Genomic DNA, 24,065 nt, shown 5'->3' with positions numbered 1-24,065 from the left:
CAACGCACCAGGCTCTGAGCACGCGTAAATAGGCTACCTGCGCTGAAATGCAAATAGCAACGTCCCTGCAGACCCTCGCGGGCCAGATGCCTGAGACCGAGAGACAAAGATGGCAGGCGAAGGCAGAGCCAGAGCACCTAGAGGAGGGTGGCCTCTGCCCAGAGGGCTCTGCTCGATCCCTGCGGTCGGTCCAAAGAGCTTTCGCGTGAGAGGGGACAACAATAAAGAACGCCGTCATGGCACTGCGTGAGGTCCCAAAGTGGGTTCGGGGGACGGCTGCGCCTGTGCTGCCAAGGCGGAACCAGGAGGGGACCCCGCCACGCTGCTGCCCTGCAAGCTCCTGCGCCCTCCGGGTTCACCCGACGCACCAGCAGCGGTCACTTGACAGCTGGGATACTCTACCCCTAGGCTGGCGTCCTTGCATTTGGAAGAGGAGCTTGGGCCCCTTCTCCCCACAGTGACAGTCCCCAGTGTTCTCACACAGGGACCTGCCTGCCCGGGTCCCAGGCCCAGCTGCTCAAGCTGCCACGACGTCCTCATCATGGTCCCGCACCCCAGCTCACACCTAAGGCAGCACGCACCCCTGCTGAACCCGCACGGTCCTGTCCCTCTGCCCGTGGCACTGCCCAAGCACCACGTCCACATCCCGTGTAAGGTCCATGTTTTAAGTGTGTTCTTAAATGGTATCAATAGCAATTAGAGAGGGGGAATTCTGATTCTACCCCAGATGTAGTTAATTGTTGTCTCATCGATCTCACCTCTGAAACGATTCCTTCTCCAAATTAAACCCCCATTACAGAGGGGGACCAGGGCATCTTTCCCCCTCCTGCGACAATAAATTTAATATCGAATGTACTGGACAAAATGGCAGCTGTTGCAGAATCCATCCAAAAAGATTTTTTTCCCTTCCTGGGAGTAATTAAAAGATGCTTTCCTTGACTAATGATTGTGCTGTTTAGGAACGGGAAGTCAATACTGCTCCAGCCGCAGTCAGCTTCCATTGATCACGACGCTGCTCAAGTTTGAAAGGCAGTTCTCAGGCGGCTGGGACTCATGGAACCAATTACAAGCAGTCCAGAGCTGCTTTCCTAGGGGCACAGGGACAGCAGGCCCAAGGCCAGCCTCTCTGCCCAGTGCTTGTCCTCCTCAGGGGACCCAGGGTGCTCTGGAGAAAGGTCTGCTTGCCTGCCCGACCCGAGTCTGCGTGTGCCTGTGCCCGCATGGGCGGGTGCCTGGGGAGGGAGGGTGGCTTTCCAGTTGCGTCCCACTGTCAGGAGGAACCCAGACTAGGGTGCCTCAGGACCTACTCAATCAGACTTGGCTTTCTTTGGATAAACATGTATTTAAATATACACTCATATACACATTCAAAATACAGATACATACATTGTAATGGCTAATCTCAAGGGTCAACTTGATTGGACTAAGAGATGCCGATGAGTAAGAGGCCTCTGGGTGTGTCCGTGAGGGCGTGTCTAGACATGAGTGTGGGATAGTGAGCTAAGTGCAGACCCTCCTAAGTGTGGCAACGCTGCCCAATAGGATGGAATAAAAGTTGGAAGAACAAGGAAGCAGGTGCAGATGCAGCTCAGCTCTTCTCGAACGGGTTCTGTAATGTTGCTTGGATCGTCTGAGGATATTGGACTCTGCCAGTGATTCTCCAGGGAGTTTTGAGAAGCCTTGGTCTCGGACTAGAGTAGCACTGTTGATCCTTCTTGTTCTGGGGCTTCTGCTTCTTGGTCTACGCAGCTGCTGGTTCTTCCAGCTCTCCAGCTGCAGATGGTCATTGTGGACTGTCCAGCTTCTGGTGGACAATCACACTTCCTGTTGATGCTGTGCCTCTAGAGAACCCTAACACGTACATACATATACTCATTTATTTTGTGGAACCAGGGATTGAAGCAGGGCCTTGTGATTGCCAGGCAAATGCTACACCGCTGAGCTGCACCCCAGCCTACTTTCTGGTATCACCTCTGGGCCACATGTAAAGTCCCCTGACAAGCCTAGATTCTGCAGAGAGGAGGAAGAGGTGGGAGGGGCGGGGTACCTGGACCAGAGCCCCACCCTCGCAGGCTACGGAACCCCCTGCAGGAACTCTAGCCCAGACCTTCTGGTTTTCACCTCCGCTTGGGGACGGCGCGGTGGTGGCGGGTGTTGGCATCATGGCTGTGGCGCCGGGCTGTGTTGTTTTGCTTTGACCGTGTTTCTAAGGCTTCCTGTGTTCCGCCAGGACCCCAGCCTTCCCAGTGGCCTTGCGCTTTGTCCCTGTGCCTTCCAGTGGCACTGCTGGCTGACTTCCATCCTCTGGGCGGAGCAGACACAAAAACAGACCAAAGTGCCTCAGGGCCCGCGCCAGCCCTGCCGCTGCACTGCCCAGGCTCCAAGGCCCTCGCCGGCTTTTCCTTGGCCGTGGCCTCACAGGAGGGTCCAGCCCACGGGGACAGATGTGCTGACGTGCATACCTGTGTGTGGGCTGAGCCCTCCCACCACGCTCCTGCCTTGGTGCAGGCCACTGAACTCCCAGGCACAGCTCTGTGTCCCACGCGGCCCTGGACACCAGTGCGGGCAGCTCCATCCAGGGACACCTCCCCAGGCGCACCAGCTGGGAGCGTCCCCCACCCTCCAACCTCTGCCGGCCTGGCAGACTCTGCGGGCCCTGAGGACCTCCTCCCGCCTCTGGGGCACAGCCACCATCCTCCATCTCTTCCATGAGAGAGGGCTCAATGAACATTTGCTGAATTTAGTCAAAAACAAAACTCCCTGGGAGAATTATTAAAGGCACAAAGAACTATTAAAGTCAGTTCTCGTGTACATTGATCTTAGCAGTGGACGTAACCTCACCAGCACCTCCGTGGCCTTGGAGAGGAGCTGCACCCTAACACTGTGCCCCCCTTTCTGTGGCACTGGGGAAGGAACACTGGGTCACTCACATGCTAGGCAAGTACTCTACCACTGAGCTACACGCCCAGCCCTTTTTAATTTTTTCTGTCGAGACAGGGTCTCCCTAAGTTGCTGAGGCTGGCCTTGAACTTGCCATCCTCCTGCCTCAGCCTCCTGAGTTGCTGGGATTACAGGTGTGCCAACGCGCCTGGCTATCGGCACTGTTCTTTAGGAAGCCGGTGTGACCCAAAAAAAGGTGGGGTTCTGCTGCAGTTGCCCCTTCTGCGAGAGGGAAGACTTCGAAATATGTCTCTGAACTAAAAGGATGTGATGGGTCTGAGGTTCTACAGATCAGGAGCTACAAACGCCAAGAGCTGCATTCAAAGATGTGAAGAACTATAAAATACCCGCAGTTTTCACTTCTGAAGGTGAAATTAATGTGAAATTTATCAGTTTAAAAACTAACCCACAACTTCGTTTCTAATCATTTTAAATGGTTTCTAATTTTAATAGATAGAAAAACAAGCTTTTCTAACTCATGATACTAAAAACAATGTATGTGTTCCTTTGGAACTTGAAGGATGAGGTGTATGAGGTTAATGTTTTCAGATGTTTTTCAATGTTTTGTTCATCCAAACATCAAACTCAATCTATTTTCCAGTTATTTTCCATTTTCAGACTGAAATTCTTTCAATGATTAAATGCAATATGATTCAAACTTTGAAAAATTTAAAGTTTTATGGTTGAAAACCAGCTGTTTCTAACTTGGTGTTCGACAAATCAGGGTGGCTTCAAAACATGCGTGATTCCTTGGCTTTGTTCAAAATTACCTGTGTCTGCACTGCACAACCCGCGTACACAGAGTCCGCGTACCGGACCCAGGGATTTCCACCAAGTCAACCTGGCACGCCCTGTGGTCCTCTGCGCCTCCCCAGAGGAGCCTCAGGAGAGCAGGACTAAGAGATGAACCCAGGCCAGCACCACGCTCTCGCTCTGCAGCCTGCCGGCTCTCATGTCACTGTGGTCACCAACGTCTGTGCTGAGCCATGGACTGAGCGCCCTGGACTCTGACTCGATCGGATCACCAGCAGAACAGAGCAGAGCCCTCTCCTGTGGCTAAGGATGGACGCCTCCCTGCCTGTGTCTCCCCCAGCCCTGGGGAGTGAGCATGGGCAGCGCCTCCAGCCCCTGCTTTCTAGGCGGGAGCAAAACCACACGCCCTGGGGACCCGGGGCCGGGAGCAGCACTGCGGATGCGCGGCGGTGGCCATCCGCCCTGCAGCCGTGAACCCGGCCTGCTCTGAAGACGTGCTATTTCCCACCTCTGAGGGGCATTAAATATGTATGTGTCCTCTCAAAAACGGTTTGTAATAGCTGTGAATGACAAATGAGAAACTAAATGGCCTCAAAATAAATGCGTTTTTTACACTGGATAACAATTAACATTAATGAGGAGTCGCCATACATTATGCTGAACTTGGTTGATTAAATGCGTTAGAAATACATTTTAGGAAGTAAAACATATTTTCTCCCCACAAACTCACTTGTTGGCAGGGGCCGGGGGTGGTTACCAACAGAGCAGATGCTTACCAAAGACCCAAGAATAATAAACAAAATTGAAGAATCAAAAATTCATAATTAGTGTTAGCACAGCTCATGCCTATTAGAAATGTATTAATTAAAGGAATATATTCATAAGGTTAGAAGTTTAATACATTTCTAAGAGGGGGAGAGAAATCCCCAAGGCCTAAAAACAAACATAAAAAATTAAGTAGTTTGAATTACCCAGCCTGCTTAAGACCAGCTTTAAACACCACGTTTCTGGGTGGCCTGGCCAGCGTTCCTGCAGGTTGCCGGGGCCACGCGGAGTGGCTGTGCCTCAGGCCGGGCCCAGCTGTCCAGCTGTGGCGCCCGCCTCTGTGCCGCGCCCTGCCGGTCCTACCTTGTGGAGTCCACGGAGGGCTTCGTCCGCCCCTGGCTGCTCTCTTCCCAGACGCTGTTGGCCAGCTCGTTCCCAATGGACGACATCACCTTGATCAGCTCGAGGGGCCAGTCGTCGAGGTCCAGTGATCGGACCCGGGAGAGGTGTGTGCCCAGATTCCGGTGGATCCCTGAGCACTCGATGCACATGAGGGCTCCTAAGTTCAAACTGGCCCAGTTAGGATCTGCGGGAAGGGGAACAGGGGCCAGATACAATCAGACCGTCATCACTTACTTGTCCCCACTGTCCCTTAAGAGTCTCAGGACCAGCTGGTCAAACGCCACACTGGGCAGGACCCTCCCTAGAGTCACAGGACTTCTGCCCCTGGCCAATACTGCTCGAGGTGTCTTCAAAGATGCAACACGTTTAAAGTCTGGCTGAAGCACAAGCCCACAGTTTCCCCCACGATGCACGATGCCAAGGGCAGGTCTGGCCAGAACCTGTGGCGAGACGCCCTCTCTGACCTTCAGCAGTGCTCACTTCGAGAGGGCTGGGCGTCCACTGCAGATAGCTGCCCAGAGGGCAGGAGGACGCAACCTGAGACTGCTGGTGACACAGGGCTGGGGTCAGTCCCAAAGCCACAGCGCTCCTCAGAACCATCTCTGCTAAACCAGCACAAAGTTTTGATGGGCCCACGATGGAAGTGTTCCAGGATTTCAGAGAGGAGAGAAGGATAAGAAAATCCACCCTCAGCGTCCCTTCCAAGCAGCAATGGTGCTGCTGCCTCACGGCTGGCGCGGGGCCCTTGGTAGGTTAGGACCCAGCCCCATCACCCTGACTTGCAGGATGGATGGCAAATGCTTCAGGCTGTGATACTGGGCCAAGGACCCAGCTCTGCAGTACAACGGACCCGTTCAGAGAAGGGTTCTGGAACCCCTGCACTGCATCCCTCACGGATTGCCGGCTGGGATCACCGGGGGCCAGACCCTCAGGCCCCGCTGGCCTCGGCTAGAACCCACAGCCGATTTGCCAAGGTGTTTTCACGGGCAGAGCAGGCGAGGCCCGGCTCATCCAGGACAGTCACTATTCCCCAGGCACACCTGAAGAGCCAGAAGGACACCAGGTGGCTGATGTCGGGTGTGACTGACTCACTGTGGAGCTGCCCACAAATGGCGAATGGCCAGGAATGGCTGTCTGTGAAGCGATGTGTCCGTCAGTCATTTACTTAGCATCTAGTCCACGCTCAGGAAGTGATGCCAGGAGGAGAGGCCAGGGGAGAGGCCAGGGGAGAGGCCAGAGGAGAGGTCGGGACCAGAGAGAAGCCTGGGTGGGAAGGGGAAATCCACGCCCCAAATGAACAACGAAACAGAACAAGGAGGCACAGCTGCTGAACACAGTCAAATGAATACATGCAGAGGTGGCACAGGATCTCAGGAGCAGCAGGGTGGCTGTGCAGACAGCCTGACTGGCCTTGCTGGAGCTCAGAGCCCCACCTCGCCCTGCTGGCCCCTGCCCTCCAAGTCCGACCTCTGCCTGGCCACCTCTGCTTCTGCACCCCCATCCTCTGCAACTTGGCTTCCCCCTCCACTGTCCCCTGAATAGGGCAGCCCACATCACCAGCCGCCTCCAAAAGCCACACCCAAGGACCCCTGCTGCCATCATTTACTTGACCTCTTGCGGCAGAAGACTTCCCAATTCCCTCCTCGCAAAGCTGACTTCTAATGCCACCTTGGTCAGCAACCTGTCTGGACTTTCCTCCCACCTTCCTGGTTGTTGTACCGTGGTCTCCTGGACCGTCCCTCACCTCGGGGCTCCCACAGGCTTGTCTCTTCTGATTCCATACTCTCTTCCAAACAAACCTGTTACAGTGTAGACGTGAGGGGTCTCCAAAAGCTCATGTGTGAGACAATTCAAGAAGGTTTAGGGGTGGAATGATCGGGTGGCGAGAGCCCTAACCTAGTCAGTGCGTCAATCCCGACGGGTGGTAATGGGAGGCAGGTAATGGAGTTTCTACTTTGTCCACGGTGAGCGGGGGTCCCTTCTGCTTCCTGATCCTCATGTCCTGAGTTGCCTTCCTCCTCCGTGCCCTGCTGCTACAATATTCTGCCTCACCTTGGCACAGAGCAATGGAGTTGGCTGTCTATGGACTGAGACCTCTGAAACTGTGAGCCCCAAATAAACTTTCCTCCTCTAATGGTTCTTGTAAGATCTTTTGGCCACAGTGGTGAAAAGGCTCACCCAACCCGCCCAACCCGCCCAACCCTCGCTCCAGTGACAACCCACGTGCCAGCCGCTGCCTGCAGCCTCCCCCTGGTCCTCACTCCTGAGTCACAAGCATCATGGCCACAGTCCACTTCCGTCCATGTCAGGTAGATACCTCCTGGTCACCATCTCGCTGTGAAGACATATTCTCCTCCTGACCTCAGCCAATGGCACTGGCCTCCCTGTCACTTAGGCAGGACCCTGGCAACCCACCTCAGATTTCCTGTCATTTTCATAGCTAACGACAGAGTTCCCAAGCTCTCTCAGATCCAGCTCTTTCTTCTCAAACCTTGTCCTTGCCACCAGAATGACGTGGGGACAGCAGCTCTGATCTGTGGTTTCACCTTCTGCCCACTCAGACCACTCCCCACCTGCATGCATGGAACGTGACAAATCTGGTCACGTCACAGTAGAGCTCAAAACCACCCATGGCTGCTGTTTGCCATGTGGATCAAGTCAGATCCAGTCCCTGCCAGCAAGATCAGAACCGAGCCCACTACACAAGACCCTTGGCTGCTGGACCTGGCGGTGCATGGTGCTCCCTCCCCTGCCGGGTCCAGTACTCGTTCTCTGGCCTCAGTGGGAGTCCTCCACCCAGGATGTCCTCCTTGACCACCCCTGCCAGATGGTTTTATGGCAGCCTACACTGCCCCAGGCTGAAGCTCTGGGCCGCTGTCCCCGTGGGGAGGCAGGTGGCAGGCACAGCACGACCCTCTTTTCATTGGTCCCACCTTCTCGGGGCTCTGCCTGACCCGCATTCTGCAGGTGAATCAGAAGGGTTGGACTGAAGCAGAGAACCCGCCTGTGCGGCTGGGGCGGGCGGGAGGCGAGGCTGGCTGGGGCAGGGCCAGGTGTACACGGAGGTGACAGCGGGCTGTGATCTGACGGGGCTGGCATGCGCAATGGCGTGTCCACACCGGGATGGCGGGGAGACTGCTGGGAAGGCTCAGGGCCACCCCGGGGCATCGGATCTTCCAAGGAGGCTGCAGGCTGGGGCTTGTGCTGGGCACACGGTGGGGACGAGACATTGTCACACAAGAATCCCTGTCGACAAGCGCAGTCCCAGAGGACACCCAACCTGTCCTGCTGAAGGGTGTCCCTCACCGCCCCTCCTCGCTGGCTCCCCACCTGCACTGAATCACCTTCTCTTTCCCCTGTGCCCTGTGACTCGCCCATCACTGAGAACTAGGGTGGACATTCACACGGTGTCCCCGGGTGCTCACCTGCTCTGACACAGGAGACTCACTTGGTGGAGGGCCCACCGCACTCTGCTCCACGCCACTGCTAGTTCTCATGGACACAGATCAATGACCACGGCCCTGGGTCATGGCCACCCTGCCTGCCTCCCCAGGACCCCAGTGGCTCCCAGACTGCCCTGGTCCAGATCTGAAGGAGGATGTTCACACGGGGAGCCCTGCTGACTGAAGTCGCCATCCTCCCGGCTGCAGGGACGAGTGTGCTCAGCCCCTGCGAGCAGGCCTGAGGGAAGGCAGCCTCGCCTCTGCTCCAGCAGAGAGCAGCTTATCAGCACACGCTGGCCTGGAAGCAGGACTGCAGTCCACAGGACTGGCACCGACGAGGAAGACACAAGAAAACCAATGAGCCATCAGAGGGGGCAGAACCAGGTACCCCTGGAGGAGCAAGAGGACACAGATGCACGTGTGCCATTTGAACTCGGTGGTCAGAGGCTGGGGTGTGGCTTGGTGGTAGAGAGCCTACCTAGCACACACGGTCCTGGGCTCAACCCCAGCACTGCAAAAACAAAACAGAAACACCCAGTGGTCAAGGATGGACTTCTGGAGAGTGACATGGGAGCAAGGCTCTGAGGACTGGGGACAGGGATGGCTCTGCCCTGCGAACTAGCAAGGGCCTGAGAGGCTGGTGGGGCACCCCCTGCAACTTTGGCTGGGTCACCTGGGAGGGAAGAGCACCCATAATGTTCCAACAACACGGTGGCAGGATCAGCGTAGAGCAGTGCTGGCCATGGCTTCATGGGTGAGGGGACGATGGCAGCAGAAGGCTGGACTGCCCCTCAGGGTTTGTCCTTGAATGGCTAGCTGCTGTTGAGGTCAGGGGCCCCAGGTTCTGGGATTCCTATGGGCTCTAGGGCAGGCTTTCTTGGGCATGCGCCTGTGGGTGGCAGACTCCTACCAGAGCTGGACTGAACAGGGACCTTTATGGCAGGACTTCCCAGAGCAGGGATGGGCAAGGCCACGACTCCCCCCAGATGGACGCTGTTGAGTTTCCTAAATTCATCAGATCACAGACTCCCTTTCTTGGTGGTTACCCCCAAAGCTGAGGGTCTAGCACCCACCCTGGAAGCCGTGGTCTGGGATGTGCCAACGGTGCAGACAGAGGGGGCTCCTGGTGTCCAGAGCCAGACTCACTGGGAGAAGCACGTGCCACCCCTGGAGTGCAGTATCTCCTGGGGCCAGACGCTGCCATGACTGTCCAGACACCTGGGTGTCCCAACGTGGGGCCAGCAGTGGTGCTGATGGGCACCTCCTACGCTGGTCTGAGCCAGGCTTGCCATTTCTACCAGCTTCCTCTTGGAGTGGCACAGCAGGGACCAGGGCACCCACCCTCCAAGGCCCCTCCTGGACACCCCCATAGTCCCGTGGGTGCTCATGGTCCCTGTGGCGAGCGTCAGCCTGGGCAGGTGTGTTTCCCAGCCCTGCACCCAAACGAGATGTCTTCACTCCAAAAGGTCCTGGCCAATGTGCAGCCTACGCGGTTCCTTGATCTCAGACCCTGGAGAAAGCAGAGCAGGCAGCCCCGAGCTCGGGCTTGAATGCTGGGTCATGATTCGCTATTTCGGTGACCCTGCAAGAATCATTCAAGCCCCTGGGTCTTCGTTTCCTCCCCTGTAACGGGCCCACAGTGGCGCCAACTCTGGGTGTTAAGAATTAAAGTCAGCCCTTGTGGGAGACAGCATGCCTGACGAACAGACGTGCGGTGCCTCCTTTCCCCCCAGCTGCCAGCTCGGCCTCGTCCCTGTCCCTGCTCCGCTGCTCAGGTGTCCTTCCACCCACGACGCTCCCGCATCCTCACCCTCAGCACACCCACGCCCCACCCATGACCTCCAATGTGCCACATGCCACGGTCCCCACAAGCCTAGTTCCTTTTAAAGGAATCCCAGACGTACGGTGGGAACAAGGACAGACCTTCCCCTCGTGGACGGTCTAAAGTGCCTCAGGTTTTGTGCTTCTCAGAAAGGTCGTTCCACCACCACGTTTTGAAAGTAAAATCTTAAAATTCACACAGAAGAAGATACTTTAAAGAAGATACCCAAGGGGCGTGAAAGCAGCAGCCCCGTCTCCCACGACTCACTGCATCCCTTCCACAGTCTGCTGACGAGTGGCCTCTCAGGTGGCTCATCCCTGCCTGGAACAACCAGGGCAACCACCTCCTTCCCGCTGTGCAGACTACCCAGCTCGCCTCCTCCTTGCTCTGCCTCTACTCCAAGCCATCTGAAAAGGGACCACCAGAGTGCAGACAGGTCCGTCTCCCCCAGTGTGGCTTGGGACCCACCTCGTCCTGCTCTGCAGGGCCGATAACTCAAGAGCAAGGCACAAAACTCTCCCCCTGGCCCGGCAGCCCACCAGCTTTGACGTGGGTCCAGCCTGAGAGGCTGCTCTTTTCCGAAATGAGGCCAGGGTCACCCTCGGCTTGGCAGTGATCCCTGCTCAGTGGCTCAGCCACCTCCACCTGCACAAACCCAACCTGTCCCAGGGCTTGCTGAAACACCAGCGCCTGTGGCGGCTGGCCCTTCTTGAGGGCTGGAGCCTCAGCCTGGTCCCAGTGCCTTTGACCTTGTTTAAACTTTTGAACTGGGTTTCCCACTCTTCAAAATGCTACTTAACAAAATAAATAAATAAATAAAGCAAAACAAAACAAAACCAAAGGAAAAAATTTACCAAATATAAACTTCTCCAAGCTGAGACTAAAAGAACGAAAAGTCAGTCCCCGCTCACAAGGACATAAGGCACAAAATGCCTCTGTCAAAAGGGGATATCACATTCGGGATCACAGAAAGCATAAAATAAAACTGGGTCACTCTGAGGCATGAAGCAGTCATTACAAATTCCATTTGTTCAATCAAATGCTGCAGTCTGTAATGAATTTAAAATAAAAAAAAAATCACGGTGCCAAAACCCAGCACATATGATTTTAAAATTGGAAAAAAAGGGCTGGGGCTGGGGCTCGGTGGTGGAGCCTCGCCTGCAGGTGTGAGGCCCTGGGCTCCAGTCTCAGCACCAATGTAAATAAAGGTCCACCAACAAATAGAATTAAAAAAAAAAAAAAAAATCCCAGAATCCCCGGGCAGGAATGCACTCTATTTCTATGGATGAAACCAAACCAGTGATCACTGAGGAACCAGAGGCTGCTTCCCACACAGGCATGTGGGATGTGGGCCGGGGCCGAGTCCAGTACCCAGGGTGCAATGCGGGAGGCCTAGGCAGGGCTCCCTGAGTGCCCGGGTGTCACGGGAACAGCTCCCGTCGGTCAGCGGGACTGTGCTGAGGTCAAGTCTGAACGGAGATACTCAACCTCCGCCCAGGAGTCCACCCCGCCCGCTGGGCACACTTACTCTGGGTGTCGCAGTCCACACAGTGGGAGTTCCCGCGGATGTTCCGGATGGACTGCAGGGCCATGGCCTCACTCTGGCTGGTCAGTCGAGACTGGGCATGGAGGGAGACAGACAAATGCAAAACATAAGCAGCCCAGCGGAGACTCGACGCCTTCTAACAAGATCAAAGAGATGGTGCGCACAGGGCGAGGGCGGTTTTCAGGGGTGCCTCTCCATCTCCTCAGGAGAGAGCATGACCCAGGGAGGAAGGTCACACGTCGGGACGGCCCCATTGAGACGGACTCTGCCAAAACGAGCAGGGAGGAAAGTCCTGACCACGTGCCATGAACGTGAGCACCACAGCCACTGGGAGGAGCTGAGGCGGGCGCCCCCCACGGGCACGCAGCGATCTGGCAGGAAAACTGCAGAAGGGAGGAAGCCCATCCGTGCAGGAGCCCAGGCTCAGGGCTCGGCCAGCAGTGTAGACCTAGCTCACGCTCGCTGCTCAGGAAACCCCGTCCACTCCCTGTCATGGCTGGAGGCCCACTTTGCATTTAAGGGTGTCTCAATCACTGCAGCAGTGGTCACTAAGGGGGCAAAGAGGAAGGTGAGTGCAGTGGGGCCACTTATTCCTAAAGTACATAAAACCTACAATTGCAACAGGACCATCCAGAGTCGAGCTCTGACATTCAGTCCTGGGCATGGTATTCCACTTATTGATGAATCACTTTTCAAGTTCTTTCAAGCAGCTCAGGCTGCTTCCAGCTTCGCCTTATCCAATCAATGCTGTAAAGAATATGCTTGAGGCTGACTCTACCCACATGTTCACAATTATCCACTAAAAAGGGAAATCCTAGAACTGTGGGTGCTAGGAAAAGGACACGTGGTGTTTAAAGTCTGTTTATTAAATATGCATTTAAATTAAATAATGTGTTTAGAATAAAAATTGATCAATTTCAGGGGACACATGGGATGAATTTTGAGTAAGAGTTCTTTATAAATTGATGAGTAGGCCAGGCGTGGTGGCACACACCTGTAATCCCAGGAGCTTGGGAGGCTGAGGCAGGAGGACTGTGAGTTCAAAGCCAGCCTCAGCAATGGCGAGGCACTAAGCAACTCAGCGAGACCTGCCTCTAAATAAAATACAAAATAGGGCTGGAGATGTGGCTCAGTGGTGGAGTGTCCCTGAGTTCAGTCCATGGTACCCCAAAATTAAATAAATAAATAAATAAGTGAATGAATTCATCTCTTGCCATACTGTCTGATGTAAAATAATTTGTTGCTTATTATATAACATTAAGTTATAATTTATTAATTTTGTCTAATTAGTGTCTTGTATGATTGGGTTTTTAATTCTGCTTAGATATCCAAGTATTGAAAGAATATTTAACAATTCACGTTGGCGTCTGCATGCGGGAGTGTTTGTGCGCATGCACACATGGGCGCACACATGGTCGTCTGCCTCTTTCTGTATCTGGGAGGTTGTTTTCATTTGTTTTGTAATTTCCACAACCGCAGAGTGCTGGGGACTTGAACCTGGGCCTCCAGCATGAGAGGCAGGCATTCTACGAGATGGGCTATATGGCCTGCACTTCTTTCTGTATCTGTTTAACTTTTCTTTTTACCCTGTACTGGGGATTGAATCTGGGGGCACCGTATCACTGAGCTATATTCCCAACCCTTTTTATTTTGAGGCACAGTCTCCCTAAGTTGCTGAGGCTGGCCTAGAAATTGGGACCCTCCTGCCCCGGCCTCCCAAGTCACTGGAATCACAGTGCACCACGGCTCACAGATATCTGTATAATTTCCGTGGCTGGTTGGTGGGCTGGTCTGTCAGTGCTCAGTCATCCACGGCAGCCAGAGCACTGTGCAGCTCTCTCTGTCCGTACCTTCCCCTGCACCCCTCCTGCGTGGTGTTCTGCTTTACCGGCTCACACCTGTTGAGCAGGTGCCCTGCTGAGCAGGACAGCAGGTGCCTCCTCTCAGCTGCTCATGGGCTTTCCTCCCTGGGAGCCCCTGCTGCAAGTGCCCCAGCCCAGTGGGCACACTGGGCAGCACTGGCAGGCTGGGGTCTGGAGCCATCTGGGACACCATGCCCTTCAGTTCTTGGGGGACAGCAGGAAAAGTCTGTAAGGCGGTGAAATGAGAGAGGTCAGTGCTGGCCCACAGCTTCTGGAGTCAGGTGGAGTGCAAGGGTTCAGAGTCTGACGGGGCCATGATTCTTTCTTTAAAACCTGGAGACACATCTGTCCACTCAGCAGTGCTGCCCTGCTCCTGTCCTGAAGCCCGAGCCTCGCGTGTTGCAGAGGCAATGCCCTGGCTCCCCCTGACAAGGAGCACCATGCGTGGCTGCGTCTGCTTGTGGCCCAGGGGCCGGGGCTCAGGGGAAAAGGTGATGCTTCTCCCGGCCTGGCCTGGGTGTGAGACACCTTCAGAGGCGGCAGCAAGTGACACTCTAATAACGGTGACCATGCTCGTTCACCCTGGCCAAAGAGGATAAGAAAGAAGGTACTCTGTCTTTCTGAAAAGCAGGCTCCCTTACCAACAAAGCTCACCATAAATCCCAAGCAGAATTTTCTTTAAAAGCACTTGACTTTGCAGGTTGGTGGGCAACGTCCCTTCCCTCAGTTTCTATTGGGGCACAGTTGGGGAAAAATAAAATGTACTCTGAGGCTCTAAAATATCCCAGTAAGGAGGTTTCAAACAGTCAAGGGTTAAACAGAAAAACTGCAGAAACTCTCAATGGGAAAATAATTTTAGTGTAAGGAATATCACTGAGCAGTAGCCGAGAAAACGCATGTTAAAATGCTTTTTTTTCTGGTTCTACAACTGTAAAAAAACAAAACAAAACAAAAAAAACCCCTATGATTATGGAATAAAACATGTACCAGGCTTTATCAGTTGTTTAGAAAACATAACTTTTCCTGGTACCAACTCCCTGCCTTCCCAACCTGGCATGGGTGTGTACTTTGGGCATTTATGAGAACAGAACGGTGCATCTTTTACGTCTGTATTTCTTTTTCTCATTTATTCTGAGCCAAAGTGTGGATGCATAAGTCATAAGAGCCCGGGAGATTCTAGCACCTACCACAGCCCGTCAGTGCTTCCACCTGGGGCTAGCTGATAGAATAAAGATTGAGTGTTGGAGACCCTGCCACAGGAACAGGGCTAAGCTAGGACGCCAAGACAGGACACAGTAAAGATGGACACAGAGTGTTTTCATCTTTTCACTTATTTAGTCCTTTGCTCACAAAGAATACCTGGGTCTTGTCATCCACACGTCACCTGATGCTTTGTCCTCCTGGGCCAGCACTCTGGGCCTTTACTGCTCTTTAATGATCAGTGGCCTTGATTTCGGGGGACAGCCTGCTGAGGGCTTACCTTATTCTTGCTGCTCTCGCAGGACTGTAGGCTGGCTAGGATCTGGCTCTCGATGGCTTGGACCCACGCGTCTCGTTCTTCATATGTGGTGGCTTCAAAGTGCCAGGTCTGGCCAGTGAGGGACACAATGATAAACTCAAAGTTTTCTTCTTGTTCTGAAACAGAGTGGTGGGGATGAAGAGTTTACTTTCATGAGACAGCAGCCCCCGAGCCAGTGCTCTGTCACAAAGTGCCTCTGGGTTCAATCGCACCTGCATGGGGCTGCCGGCACACACAGGCCTGGACAACTATGGCAGCGGAGATCTGAATCCACACACCTCCAAACGCTCAAGACCGCTTCCTAAAGCCAGCAGGCTTAGCTAGGTTTCAATCGATGCTCGGGGGCAGGGAAAAAGGAAAACCAGCGTGTGATGTCAGTGTCTCTGTGTCAGGCACAGACCAAGCAACTTAGGAGAATAAGTTTGTGACTTACTGCTGACCATCATATCTGTGGAAGGAAGATTAAGTTAGCGCTGCCAATCTCGGGATCTGGTTTTAATTACCGCATGGCGCCTGCGCACAGATGCAGAAACGCCACAGCACAGAGGACGCGGGAGGCTCTGTCCTTCCACGGCAAAGGACCTGTCAGGATGGAAGAAGCTTTAGTTCCTGCTGACCTCAGACCAGAGGGCAGAATTCCAGGTGGCTTGGAAGGGCCAAGTGGAGGCTTGCAGGCTGCAGGGGCACCTGTCTGGGACAGGAAGAGGGGCCTCTGGACCAATCCCTGCACCCTCAGAGCACGTCCCTCACCTGTGAAGTGGGCAGTGGTGCTGCCCCAGGAGTGTCTCTCCTAGTTAAGCCAGGCCCACTGACCTGCCCTCCCGGGGCCTAGTGCAGAGTGCCAGCCCAGGAGGTACCACTCTAGAGGAGCAGGACCAGCGACAAACAACCAGCAGGAAACACGAAGCTAGCTCTTGAGGTACAAGGTCTTCCTGGATGAGCGGTTTGCAAGCTGTGGCCTGTGACTGAGCCACATCATGACCGCCCAGCAACCACTGCTGAAATCCACCTGCCAAATGGTGTTCAGGCACTTTCTCAGTCACCTGCACACGGCCACTTGATGGCTCGTGTCTAGGGCACAGAGCTCCCACCCGCTGGGCTCCCGGCTCCTCTAGCCCAGCTTCCAAGGCTCTCCTGCCACCCTGAGCCTCAGTGGCTCTCAAGACCCTTGCTTGCCATGCACCCAGCAGCCTTGGACAGAAGGACACTAATCCCATCTCCTGCCTCCCGCCTCCAGGGCCACGGTAGCCATCTTTCCCTCGTTTCCTTTCGTCTCAGGAGAAATGCAGTCCCCGCTATGGCTGAGACTCCTCCTGATCCCCCTGATGCTGGCAAGTCCCACTTCTGGGGGGCAGGGGGTAGTGTCCAGGAAGAGGACGCTCTCAATGCACTGTCCCATAAATCACCACTGCCATTACCGCGAGGCAGGCCGTGCCACTTTCACGTGGAATCTCCACGTATTCTGTAAAGAACTGTGTGGTGCCCTGTGTGCAAGAGCCTCACGGCGCTCTCAGAATTCACCTGCCTGCCAGGCTGGACCTGGACCTGCAGGCCTCGCACCCGACAGCACCTGGGGTCTGGTGGGCACACCCATTTGCAAACCCTCTGGCTTCTATGAGTGCCCAGTCCCAGGGAGTGAAAATGACCTGGGTCACAGGGCCCATTCCTCCCCAAAAGGCACGCGATTCCCCTAACCGTCAGGAGTTGCCGCATGGGGGCAGGTGTGTTCTTGGGTCACCACGGTGCTGAGGGAGGCCAGGCTGGGATGCACAGCCCTGAGCTCTGACTGGTCAGCCCTCTTCCCAGTCAACTGAAGCTGACCACCTGGGAGGGGACAGAGCCTAGCAGGAAATGCAGGAGCCTCCAGGCAGCGAGTTTCCTCGCTGGCCTAGTCTTTCTGGCTCGTGACTTGGGGATAGCCAGGGACAAGTGCTCTGAAAGTAAAAGACCCAGCAGGAGCTCTAGTCCCATCCACTGCCCTTGGGTTTGGAGAACAAGTGACCCCTGTGTTTATGCAGAAGCAGAACGTCCACCTGCCTTGGAAAGGGAGAAAGGGGAGGAAGGGGAGGAGGGGAAATCTGTAGCCCCTCCCTGCCCAGGAAGGCCCTGGACACTGGGGGACTTGTTAGGTTTTCATTAAAAAAAAAAAAGACTGTCAAACAGGCTTCTCCCTGGCTGACCTGCAATCACACCTTGCAATTACGGGCTGAGCCAATGCATCTGTGGATTCAAAAGGTCTGGCCTCCTGATCCATGGGCTTTGATGCCCTGATATAGGAATCATGACCTTTCCGTACAGATTCTTGTAAGACAGTGCCCCAATTCACGTATTTTACACAAACTGCTATGGAACTAATGGCAGGAAGGAACTGCAGAATCTGCAGAACGACCGTGAGCAAACTGGGGACCTGGTGGGCAGAAGGGCGATGCTGACCCGAGGGACCTCCCGGAAGGCTCGCACTGTGAAATCCAAATGCACACACAAGCCCCCATTGGGATGTACTGGATCACCTAGCAAGAAGAATCACGACCATCAGCTTCTCAGCTAGGACTTCTGCTGGCTGGCCTGCCATAGAGCGTCGGCGTTCAGATTTAGGATCAGTTAGGATCGCGAGCCAAAGGCACAGAGCTGCTTGGAGTGTGTGCAAGGGCTGCAGGGGTGGGGCAGCCCCGGGGGGAAGGGACAGGCACGCACACATACACAGACGATGGACAAAATGACATGACCACACGGGGACGTGGCAGAGTGCCATGGGAGCATCCCCATGTGCGCTCTCGGTACTCCACGCAAAGACAGAACTTCCACAGGAAGTTGCGAAGGTACACTGGCTCTGCTCCGTTTGTTATGTAAACAAAAACTCACTGAGCATGAAAATCTACTCAAGGAAATGCTCACAGGACCTCCACCTGTTTCCTGCAGATTCCAAATGTGCTCCCTGAGGCAGCTCTTCAGTGGTGTCTGACTCCCTACAAACGCTACTGTGCACCTCTGCTTACACTGGTCACGATTTCCTTTCCAGCATCTTCCGTGTCCATGAACACTTGTGCCTCTCCTTTCAGTTCCTGGTCCTCTTCCTCCGCTCTACCTCTCTGCGTTCTTTACCCGGCCCCTGGGACCTTCTTGGCGAACAAGATTCAGCAAATGTTGCTCGATTCCCAACTCGACGGCCCTCCTGTGGATGTCCTGACCCCTGCCTGGGACACCCAGGCTACAGGCAGCCCTTCTTGCTCTTGCTCCACCCTCTGGAGATGCTTCCGGCACCCCTGAAGGACCAGAGCAGCGCTGCACCCAGCCCTCAGTCCCTCTGCTTGCATGGCCAGCACACGGCCGCCCTGGGTCTCCTTGCCTGTCTCTGCAGTGTCTGGCGTTGCTTGTGGTAACCACCAGGGCGACTCTCCTAGGTCTTTTGGGAGGCTGGGTGGCCCTGAATGCTCACCTGGATGAGGCAGGTGAGCTGGGCTGGGGTCAGCCACTGACTGGAGGATTCCATGGCAGGAGGGAGGTGGGGGTAGACTGGCTGAGGTCCACTGCTGGGCTGTTACCTGTCTTGCAACCACCAACAAGTTGATCAACACGGTGGCTGAAGACACAAAGTCATTTGTCCAAATTTGAAAGGGAGGACAGCAGGCCCCAAGTGAATTAACCTATGGTGTGAGGCTGCTGGCACAAGCCGGTCAGGGGTGAGCTGCCCACCACACGGGGTGCGGTCCTGGCCACCATCCTGGTGGAGACCATGAGCACCAGTGGGAAGGTGCGAGGCCGGGACACTCACTGCAGACTCACCGCAGGGGAGGGTGCACCAGGCTTGGCTCCGGGGGTGAGCCCAGGACAGAAGCAGCGACGGACATCACTTGGCGCACCCACAGAGGGAATTCTGAGCTCATCAAAGGCCAAGTGCCCCTAATTTGAAATGCTCTGAAGTCTGGCAGGTTTGGGCCGGGACAGTTCTGGATCTCAGAGCCCTCAGGAGTCAAGGCCGTGCAAGTATTCCACAATCCACGCCTGCAGATCTGAAACAGCCTGCCCCAAGCCCTTCAGCCTGCCCCAAGCACAACTGTGTGACGGGGCCAGGAAGGCCCAGGGCCCTCGCACGCAGGACGCCCCACAGTCCCGGCTGATGGACACAAGCTTGCGAGGAAAGGCGAGCTCCCAAAGGCAGCCCAGAAGAAGGCCCAGACGCCCCCCACAAGGCACAGCCGAGTTCATGGCCCAGTGAAGAACCTGCTGTGCAGGGCCCAAGACCCGACTCCTCTGAGCCCAGAGGGGTAACCAGACCTGGAAAAGCACAAGGTTATGAAATGACCAAGAAACAAACGGAGAGAGCAGCCACAACCCATAGCACCAACACCTCTGGAACAGAGGGGGTTGTGATAGTAGGTTCAGCGGTTACTGTGATGGCTGTGTGGGATCTGTCTCTGTTGTGGATGGCACATGCACAAAGGCCCTGGGGCTCTGGGAGAGTCTGACCACCAAATTTCCAGTCTGAGTAGCAGCACACTATGTAGCAAAATACGGATGGATTATGTCGTTTGTTTTGACTGACTGGGTTGGTCTAGCCCTGGAGAGATAGAAGATGTCTGATTAGTCCACGCAGGGACCAGCAACAGGTTCCAAAGACAGAGGCCACAGTGCCCCTGACTCAGTGCCATGCTGTTGGTGCCCCAGGCTGAGCTGTGGCGTAAAGCACTGGGCTACTGGGCAGGGGCCCAGGTCTACCGCTGGGGAGCCAGAGCCAGGCAGACCGAAGCCTTTGCCCGGCCCTGGCAGGGTGTGACCCTGCACCTGGGAGATCATCAAGGAGCCAGCTGGGGCACCCCGCTTCCTGAGAGGGGCTGACCCCTGTGCACAGAGCCTCATGAGGCCACTGGCGTCCCTGTGCGGAAGCCCCCTGCTGAGGCCTCCTGGTTCCCAGGACACTGTCTTCATGTTTAATTTTCAGGGAGGGTAATGTGTGAACGGCCAGTGTCTGGGACTCAGAGCTGCAATATACTGGTCACGTGATGTGATTTCTCTGCCTCCCAAGATAGAAAACCAGAACGAGCATCAGCCGGCCCACCCCTTCCACCGGGGATCAGTTGCTTCCTTGAGACGAATCTGCAGTGAGGAGTACCTTCACAGAGGAAGTGTCGCCGGCCCCGGTCCTGCGGGAACTGTGCGAGGACCTTGCAGGCATTGCTCAACTAACTGCCTTCCTATCTCACAGTGGTAAGCAGTGTTCTCTGTCTACCTTTAGACATAGGGACGTTCAGAAAGGACCTCCCCTGGTGTGCCCAGTGGGGCCGGGAAGGGTCTCCTGGTGGTTTTTAGGTGATTTTCTCTTCCTCCTGCCATGGGAAGAGCAAGATGCTTTGGTCTCTTAGAAGCAGTTTCCTCAGAGATCCCCAAGGATCTGACGGGGCCGGGCTGGAGCATGCGCACGCCAACTAGCCGCGGGGAAGGGTGCCCAGAGCCATTCTGGCCCCTGTGACATGGCACACAGTGTAGTGGTCACATGCTGGGGACGGTCCTATTGCCATCTTCGTGGGTGACTAGCTCCTTGGCTGCAGGGTCAGGATGGACAGTCCTCCCTGTGCTGGCCAATCAAAGTGCAGGATACCCTGGGTCACTCTGCTCAGTTCTGGAGGGGGCACTGATGCCAGCCACCTGGGGTTTCCTACCAGCGTTGGGGCCACTTGGTTCTCAGGTGCAGGGGACAAAGGCATTGGGCCCCAAGCTGTGGACAGGCAGGAACGCTGACAAGCACAGAGCGGGTGGGACGCCCGGGGTCTTCGGGTCTGGGCACAGGCGGCCCTGCTGCCACTGGTACCACAGTTCCCGGAGGCCACCTATTCGCCCTTTGTGGCCCATACCCTTTAAATGGGTTTCCATCCCGTGGAAACCCAGGCCGACTTGGCCAGTGGAGACGGACCCAGGCCGGGTGCCTCCCAGGTGCCCCTGATCTTCCCAGTCTGCGCCCCAACGTCTCCAAGCTCACTCTGTCCCCACCAGGTTCTTGGACCCAAATGTTTCCCTTCTTCCAGAAGACAGAACGTCAACGTTAACGCTCGAACGCGTTTCAGCAGCTGACAGAGCTTGACCGCCTCACCGACGGCCGGGAAGAAATACAGCCCTTCGTAAAGTGTCACCGTGATGATACCCAATACCAGCAGCGAGGAAAGAACCGCAGCAACGAGGACCAGCAGCCCGAGGCCCACCAGTCGGAAGGACAGCCCGGCATCGCTGGCTCGGCCGCCCTGCCAACGGTGAAGCCCGGGTGCTTCCATGGTGGAACCTGTGACCCCGGGCCTCGTGGCTGGTGTCGCTGGCTGGGGCAGACACTGCTAGTGACAAACACGGTGGCTTCCGTCCCATTCACTCCCTGAAATGAGAACTCAGGTCGTGGATGTTCCCGATGGCACTGACCCTAGCAGTGGAAAGCGGCAGTTAGTCCCCAACCATGGAAACACCACCACGCCCCACGCCCAGCGCCCAGCCCGAGCGCCAGCTGGCGTGCCTTCTCAGTGCGACATTCCAGAGCTCGGCTGTTTAATAAAGTCTTGTGATTGGGCTCCCGGGGACTTAAACAGTTTCCCGTGTTGAACGGGTGTCTGTGGAAAGGTCCACTATAATAGTATTTTAGCACCATGAACCTGTCGAAACCAACCTGCCCAATTATTCCCAACGACATTAATAACACCGGATATTACACTAATTGCGTCCAGTTTCTATGCAGACGAGGCCCCGGGGGGCTAGTTTTGCCTCCTCGGGGACAGGCGGCTCAGCCGTCAGGCCGACTTCACAAGGAATCCCTCCTCATTACACAAGTCCCGGCTGTCAAACTTTTTTTTCCTTAAAGGTTAATGGGCCAATCAGTCATCAATTATTTTTGTGGAATCCTAGCAGACAAAGGGTTAAAGGGCTACAAGCAGCTGAAAACAGCTGTCCATGCTGTGGTTGGTTTTAACAGGGACACCGGACAAGGAGGAATTTTGGGGAGGTGGTGGGAGATGGGCAGCCCGTGTGCAGGTCTGGGTGTGGGGATCCAGGGAGCAGGACAAGTACGTGGTGCTTTCCCCATGGCCAAGGCAATGCAGAGCATCTCCAGCCCCTGTGGGCACAGGCCTGATGGGCACAGAGGGCGGAACCTGCTCCTCTTCTGCACCAGGGAGGCTCCCTGGGGTAAGGAGGTCACGCTCAGGTCTTCGCTGGCTGGATGTGAGCCTGAGTCCTGAGAGAGTTTACTCTCTCGGGTTCCAGCAGCCAGGACACACAAAGTGCTCCGTCTCCAAGGGCAGGTGTGCTCCCTGAGTCAATTAATGATGAATGCCCAACAAAAATGAGCTGTGTCACTGAAACTTCACAGAGACCATGTCCAAGCAGGAGAGGGACATGTCCCTGCACACAAGGCCAAGGCAAGTCCTGGATCTGCCAACCTGCAGGCCTCCAGACAGTACTCGTGAAAAGTGACTGGACACAATGGCTATGGTCACAGGAAAGCATCCTGCCCACCTTGCCATGTCATGAGGGAGCTGGGCTCTTTGTTCCAGGACGCACGGCAACCCCTGGTTAATTGTGAACGCTGTCCACCTCGGGCTATGCCTGCAGTAACAGGGTTAGCAATGGGTCCCCAGCCTTTCCCTGATGGGGGTGTCCACAGCAGGGGTCTCTTTCCCACCCTGCCATCTGCTGACTGGCACCCACGCAAGGCCACCAATCTTTTTGACCTCAGTCTTATCTGCAAGGGAGGCACCAGCTGGGCCCGGGACGACACTGATATGCTGCCCTCTTCTTTATTCTGTAAGCTAAGACATTCTGAACTGAAGTGCAGCTGCAGAATCCGGAACTCAGTCCTCCAGGTGGCCACTACCCTCCATCCAAGTTGGACACGGAGAGGGGATGAGCTTGCTGTTCTGTGGTGTCTCTGGGGGTCCTGCTGCCTTCGCCCTGGGGGATTTTGTGAGGCAGAGGCATAGAGAGCCCTGGGCTTTTATGCTGATCTTCTGAGACACACATTTTGCAAAATGCTCCAATATTTCTGCTTTAAAAGCACACAGTAAATAGGCATGTGGTTTAGATATTTTACTCCACCAGGATGAAAACCACATTTAAGATGACAGCCCAGACCCATCATAATAAGTGTCAGTTTTTATCAAACTTTCTCCTTTTTCTAGGAGACTATCAGTATGAAAGAAAGTCTGAGGAACCTGGTCCAGGGCGGGGACATGTGCGAAACGCCCCCGCCTGAGAAGTTTTCACTTCAAAGAGGACACTGGCCAGGTCACCACATGCACATGCAGTTCGGGGTGCTCGGCAAATCCTTCTGGAGCCTTGAACTGGGCCGATGTTGCTTAGTCCAGGGTCTGATGGGCGGTGTGCTGTGCTTAACCTGGGACAAGAGGCTCATGGATTGTGATGAAGCAAGGCCCCTGAGCCAAGCCAGAGTCAGGGAGGTTCCTGCTAAATCTCGGCACAGGGAGGTCCTCTGAACACCACGGAGGTTTCCAGACCCATTATGAAGCGCTGGGGAGTGCCTGAGGGCAGGGGAGAAGGAAGCCTGTCTGGGAGCTCCGGCTCAGAGCTGCAGGGAAACGGGCATTCTTCAACTAAGGGCAGTGTCCACAACAAACTCCTGGGAAAACAAACCCGAGACAAAACTGGAAGAGCCTGGGATGCAGAAGACACTGGGGAACACTTCCTGCACTTGCTGGTGCCCAGATGCCCCAGGAAGGGCCCAGGCCGGGCCTCCGGTTCCGAGAGGAAGTTCTCCAGTGACTGGGCGGGGCTCTGTGCACTGACCTGCCTTGGTGGAAGGCCCTTACTTTCCAGGGGTGCACCCAGGGCTTCTAGATCGCAGGAACAGTTGAGCACCGCCACAGCAGGCAGGGCAGGGCGGCGTGCTCAGCCTGGGGCCCGTGCGGTATCAGCGGACCCCAGCGATGCCCCGGCAGGTGCTGTCTCCTTCCAGGTGTGCTGGGTGCCCAGGTGATCTTTAACATCCCCCTCCTCCCAAAAGTCAGGGGTGGGAAAGCTGTCT

The 24,065-nt window shown here is 55.3% G+C and overlaps 1 protein-coding gene across 8 annotated transcripts in view; it reads right to left on the bottom strand.

The window, feature by feature from the left end:
• The window catches only part of Agap1 (ArfGAP with GTPase domain, ankyrin repeat and PH domain 1), a 480,841-nt gene that overhangs the window by 53,855 nt on the left and 402,921 nt on the right, over window positions 1-24,065 (bottom strand). For all 8 annotated transcript variants that reach the window (XM_047543038.1, XM_047543039.1, XM_047543040.1 and 5 more), the window contains 3 exons: window positions 15,014-15,168; window positions 11,654-11,744; window positions 4,822-5,044 (listed from right to left, as the gene is read on the bottom strand). In XM_047543038.1, coding sequence (XP_047398994.1) covers window positions 4,822-5,044; window positions 11,654-11,744; window positions 15,014-15,168 — 469 coding nt within the window. The remainder of the gene's footprint in view (window positions 1-4,821; window positions 5,045-11,653; window positions 11,745-15,013; window positions 15,169-24,065) is intronic.

The sequence above is a fragment of the Sciurus carolinensis genome, chromosome 3 (genome assembly GCF_902686445.1).
Source record: "Sciurus carolinensis chromosome 3, mSciCar1.2, whole genome shotgun sequence".
Lineage (NCBI taxonomy): Eukaryota > Metazoa > Chordata > Mammalia > Rodentia > Sciuridae > Sciurus > Sciurus carolinensis.
Note: the sequence above shows the minus strand (reverse complement) of the source record. Positions and strands in the feature narration are given on the sequence as shown.